Below are 6,008 nucleotides of genomic sequence, written 5' to 3' on the forward strand. Positions count from 1 at the left end.
TGACGGCTATAGGAACGCCAGAGAAGCCGAAAAAGAAATCCGCGCACCAACATCTCATAATACGTCCAACTCAGAGACGACTGAATGGTAGCAAGTTGAACAAGTGAGAGATCATCCCATTAGTGAAAAGTATAGTTTTATAATGAATTATGTAAATGACTTTAGTACCCTTGAGTTCCTTTATATAAGAAGATGACATAAAGTTAATTCTATATTTAGGGTACCTCCCATACCTATAAATAGAGAGTCCTTTTAATAAAGAAAGGTGCTAGACACTAATTTCTATTGTTCATTCTTTTCTTCAACTCATCTCACGTGCTCTATTCTTTGAGTGTGACTCCTTGATATTTTTGGGTTGAACAAATATATAAATATTAAATACATATGAATGGTGTAGTGTGTCGATGTATGTGTGAGTGAGTGTTAGTGTGTACTTTACAAATCCATTAACTGAATCAAAGCAGCCAAAAAATCTTGAGGATTAAAAGATATAAAAAGAAAGAAACAAACCTGTTAACTGATTAACAGCCTTCGAACTTAATGAAGCGAGGAATCAAGTGCCCGAAAGAATTTAGCAACGCTTATCCTTCTTTCGCTGGCGAGCAACGACACAATTTTCAACATTTTCAGAAATAAAATTGAATTAGTAAAATGATTTAATTGGCCAATCATAAATTCAAATTATGTTGGAGCATAATTGTGTACATGAAAAACGTGTTAAGCACCAAGAAATTACCATCATTAAAAAATATTTTTTGATTTAATAAATACCAAATCAGGCATTTGAACTTCCCAAAGGTCATTCAACCAAAAATAACACTAATAAATGTTGATTAATATGCATGAATCAACTTGTTTGATAGAGCTGTACGTAAAGCTAGCACTGGCTATCTATCTGTCATTTGATAGCTTTGTATCACCTAATTAAAATCAATGATGCCAAGAATTTGGCTACGAAGAATTGATTAAGTCCTTGTTTGGTGAACCACTCTCGTAATATAATATTTCAATCATTCAAACCACCCTATTATTCTTCTTAATAAATAGTTCTAACCACTAATCATTAATCAATACGAAAATTTCTCCCACAGGCCGGTCGACTGGGGCAACCCGGCTGGGGTTAAGTGTGCGATGGAGAAGCTGCCAATAATGAACTATGCCGGTCCAATTAATGTCGGCACGGACCGGCGATTGCATGTGGTGGCGGCCAATTTGACCAGATCAATCCGCGGGTTAGTGGTGACCTTTATTGATATCACCGGTCTATCGGAGTATCGTAAAGATGCACACACGTCAGTGCACACGGTTCGGCAAGGAAAGCTTTTAACGGCCGAGCAAAAGGCCCAACCGTTGGTCTATGCCGATTGTATTCATTGGTGCCTACCGGGTCTGCCGGATACCTGGAACGAGCTTCTATATGCACGAATTGTGCCTAACACATGACGATGATAAAGTTGGGCTGGCCGGTGAATGAGCGGGTCTGACGCACGTGCCAATTTGCTTCTTCCAAATTATATAGTCTTTTTTATTTTTTTTTTAATAAACTTTAGGATGTACCACTTGTTTGTTGATTTTTTTTTAAAAAAAATTAAATTTTGAAGTGCAAAGTTGATGAGGTTGGGGTTGTTGAAGGAACCGATGGGAGCCCAAGTTGGCACGTTTGTGCCTCTAAGTTGGGTACAGTTTTTTATTTCTGAAAGGAGAAGAAAAATAGTGGAATAAAATAAATTGAGTCGGGAATAGTTGTTGGATCAAATTGAGTAAATTGTTGAATTTATTTTGGAATAAGTATAGCATATGAATAATCAATTATTTTTTATATTAGAGTTAGCTTCAAATAAATGAAACTTTTTAAATTGATCATCAGCTACTTTTATTGTTTGACAAGAATTTTGAGACGTTTTTAATGAATCTCAATACTTTTTTTGAGCAAAAAAAATTCCAATTCAAATTAAAAATTCTCTGGAACTCTAATTTTAGCAAACTTATAGTAAGGCAAACCGGCTCGACGAAACGAGCACAGTGATGCCAAAATTTATCCAATCCATGTTAAATGAAACAAGAATCAAGCCGCTAAAACTCTTTTAAAAGCTTTCAATGATTATTTGGAGGGTCAAATAATCTCTGAATTTAACATATTTATAATTAATGCAATCGAGCATTTTAATTAGAGGAATCCAACGAGCCTAAGATCACCTAATTCTATGGTCATTAAGGTCATCTAAATTAAAAAAAATCTCATATGATTAAGTGGAATTAATGTCGGTCATTCGATCTTATAGTTCGTGGAGAGTTTTTCTTTTTTTTTTTTGCGTTAGGACTACCATAGATCTCAAAAGATTACTATCTAAATGATCGACTGTGGTATTCAAAAAACTAATGTACTATCTCGAAAGAAATAGACATTACCTTAGAATGGATTCAATCATTCGGGTAAAAGAAATCTTTGGGGTATATGGAGCCAAGGTTGTTCTCTTACCTTTTGTGTGTCAGATAAGGTTTATTTTCATTATGGGGTCTTGTTCTTTACAAGGGCAAGCCCTGATAAGTGATTGCATTTTTAGAGTCGTAAGTGCTAAACAAAACCTCTCAGTTAATAAGATAAGCTGAATGGTCAATAATTGAGTCTTCATAATTAGAGTGGGGGGGGGGGTCAAAATTGAAATCATTAGAGTCGTAAGCAGTAAACAAAATTTCTCAGTTAATAAGATAAGTTGAATGGTCAAATATCGAGTCTTCATAATTGGAGTTGGGGGGGGTCAAAATTGAAAGAATTAAGTCCAAAAGGGTGGGACATGCAATCTAATGACGACATGTCTTGGGAAAGGCCTGTGATAAGAAAGATTTGAATAAGATTTAATGAATTTGGACTGATTGAGTGAAGTCAAAAGATAAATTTGGGAAACTAGATTTGACTAAGTGCATTTGCAAACCCTAATTTAAAGACAGAGTCAGGTGAACATTTTTATATAGAAAATGTAACCTTAAACTCTGTAAGGAATTCTCTGGGTGGGCTAACCAAGATTTTGGGAATAACATATCTGATTGATATGCAGATGGATTTCCATCATCCCGGGAACATTAGTATCCGTCGATTACGACAATCCTCAGAACTAAGAATACCCCTTAAATGTTGGAGCATGGAGGATTCATAGCTTCAAAGGTGTATGAAATACCTTCGTCAGTAATAATAGGTTACTTCACTCTAAAGTATTCCCTCTAGTCTCAGGGGGTAAGTTTGTTGTTTCACATGTCTTAATCTTTAGCGCTAACTTTATATCAGAACTATCCGAGGCTTCTATAATCAGACTAACCTGTGGTAAGTGTATGACGCTCGGTTCGGTGTCTAAGTTAGCCAACCTTGAGTTCATGTTGGTTCTACCTTGGTTTAATTCTTGTTCTTTATCTTGATGTGTTTTAAATATTTATTTGAAGTTCCATGTTTTAATTTATTTCTTGTTTGGCTCCTCGATTTTTCAGTCATGTTAAGAAATCAAGGTTTTCTATGTATTGAGTTTTGTTTTATTTGAATTTTTACCTTTTATTTTTAAGGAGAGACTCAAGAAGTCCTCGTCCTTGCTTTTATGTTTTATGTACCTTTTTTTATTTTTGTTTTAATTTTGAAAATGAAATAACACATGAAAGAAAACAAAACATGAAATAGCATGTGAAATAAAAATGAAATAAAATCTAAAATAAAACATAAAAAGTAACACTAAGCCTTGAATAAAACTTGGGCTAAGGTTGAGCTAGGTTATGTTAGGTTTCTATTATAGGCTAGCTCGAGGTCAAGCGAAGGAATGGCATAAGATAACTAATTTGGGCTTAGACTGGCTCTAAAATAGATCAGATTAAGCTGGGTTTGGTTTAATTTGGTCTGGGTTGGATTGGTGTCACCCATACTGGCTTGGGTTTGTCCCGGGTTGACTTAGGTTTTGTTTAACTTTGACCTAAGTTAAGCTGGGTTGACCCACATTAGCTTAGTTTGGTTTTAGTTTCACCCGGGTTAACTTGGGTTGACTCAAGGTAGCTTAGGTTTGGTTTGTGTTTGACTCATCTTAAGCTGGATTGACCCAGGTTGGTGTAGGTTTGGGTTAGGTCTAGGTTGGGTAAAACTTGGGTTAAGATTAGGGTTTAGATCATGGGTCAAATCAAAATTAGGTTTAAGGTTTAGGCCAAGTTTGGGTTGGGTTAGACCTGTATTAAGTTCAAGGTTTTGGTCAGGTCTAGGTTGGGTCAAACTTGCATTAGGTTCAACATTTGGGTCAGGTCTGGGTTTGGTTAGACCTTGGTTAGGTTTAGGGTTTTGGTTAAGTCTAGGTAAGGTCAAACCTAAGTTGGGTTTAGGCTTTGGGTCAGGTTTGGGTTGAGTCAGACCTGGGTTGGCTTTAAGGTTTAGGGTTTAGGTTAGATCTAGGTTGTGTCAGACCTGAAATAGTTTAGGGTTTGGGCTAGACTTGAGTTGGGTTAGGTCTAGGGGTTAGGCTAGACTTGAGTTGGGTTAGGGTTTGTCTAAGGGAGTTTGGATTAGGTTGGGTTCGGTTCAACTTGAGTCGAACCCAAACTCAAGCCTAATCCAAGGCTTTTGAGTTGACCCAACCTGATTAAACTTGAGAAAATAAATTCTTAAATTAAATGAAAGTAGAGGAGTTTAAAAGAGACGAGGAGGAGGCTTGCTCGAGACTTCTTCCTCTGCACTTCTTCTACTATAAAAATCATGCATGTATGACCTGACCCACAATTACGTGTATTTTTAATCTCAAAATTTTTGCCAGCAAATGTCTCAAATTATATCCAGCGACTAGTGTGAACAAATGTAATGATTTATGAATTATATAATAAATTTTCACATTAGGGGTACTACGCAAGTATATGTATCATTTAAGGTAATATAGGATTTTCCTTAAAAACCCCAGTATCGATCCAACAAGGAATGTGGTAACTCTTAAAATTAACTTATAGAATTTCTATTTAAATTGCAAATTAAATAAACAAGAGGTCTAAAATGATATGCCTACTAAAAATTACTACTAAAGAGTTAAGAAGAAAGTAACAACTAAATGCAATAACTTAACAACGAGTTTGGATATTATGGAAAACATTTCTCCTTGCAAAGAGATTTTAATCTATGTAGGATCAAAGAGATTTTAATCTATATTATGGAAAACATTTCTCCTTGCAAAGAGATTTTAATCTATGTAGGATTCAAATTATTTAAGACAAATTAAGGTAATGTGACAAATAGCAGCATACATAATTCTTTACCCCCTCGAGGCACTAGTGATACACCAAAAATAATGTGTTGTTTTAAGTATACATTTTATACTTATTTTTAGTGATATTACACTTTAAAGAAGAGTATTTTCATGAAGAGTATTTTCATGTAGAAGAGTATTTTCATGTTTTTGTTGCAGGTATATAAATTTTAGGCATTTGGAGAAAAAGCAGCAAAAAAAATGAAATTTGGAGCCAAAACAACAAGTTTTGAGATTCTGGCGCCTGACATGCCATTTGACAGAGAGCTAGCGCCAGAAGAGCTAGATTTGGGGCTTGAAGTGCCAAAACCAAGAACAGCTGATACACCTAAAATATATAGTATTTTTAGACACATTTTTATACCTATTTTTTAAATATTGTGCTTTAATGGAAGGTATTTTTGTTAATGGAAGGTATTTTTGAAATATTGTGCTTTAATGGAAGGTATTTTTGTGTTTTTCTTGCAGATACAAGTAAAAATGGAAAAAATGCTTAAGGGTGTGAAAAAGCATCAAATTTGGAGCAAAAAAGTGAAAAATTGTGCAAAAGAGTTTTGGCGCCTAAGCGCTAAATTCGATGCTTAAGCACTCATTAAACAGAGAAGGCCGCGCCTAAGCGCCGAGACCCCGTGCTTAAGCGCCAGCGGCAGGGTCCCGACGAGTAAAATCGGTTTTCACGAATTTCGAAAAGGTTTTTCAGGCACCCATTGGCTTAATAGTTGGTTGTAACCACCATGGACAAAAATTATCATG

General features: G+C 35.4%; 1 protein-coding gene across 1 annotated transcript in view; it reads left to right on the top strand.

Annotated features, from left to right (window-relative positions):
- The window catches only part of LOC110037313 (protein ESKIMO 1-like), a 13,321-nt gene extending 11,594 nt beyond the window's left edge, over nucleotides 1-1,727 (top strand). Inside the window, exon 5 of the mRNA XM_020741925.1 lies at nucleotides 1,092-1,727. Within this exon, the coding sequence (XP_020597584.1) occupies nucleotides 1,092-1,443 (352 nt within the window). The 3' untranslated portion in view covers nucleotides 1,444-1,727. The remainder of the gene's footprint in view (nucleotides 1-1,091) is intronic.
- Nucleotides 1,728-6,008: the final 4,281 nt, after the last annotated feature.

Source organism: Phalaenopsis equestris, unplaced genomic scaffold (assembly GCF_001263595.1).
Source record: "Phalaenopsis equestris unplaced genomic scaffold, ASM126359v1 Scaffold218640, whole genome shotgun sequence".
NCBI classification, from domain to species: Eukaryota; Viridiplantae; Streptophyta; class Magnoliopsida; order Asparagales; family Orchidaceae; genus Phalaenopsis; species Phalaenopsis equestris.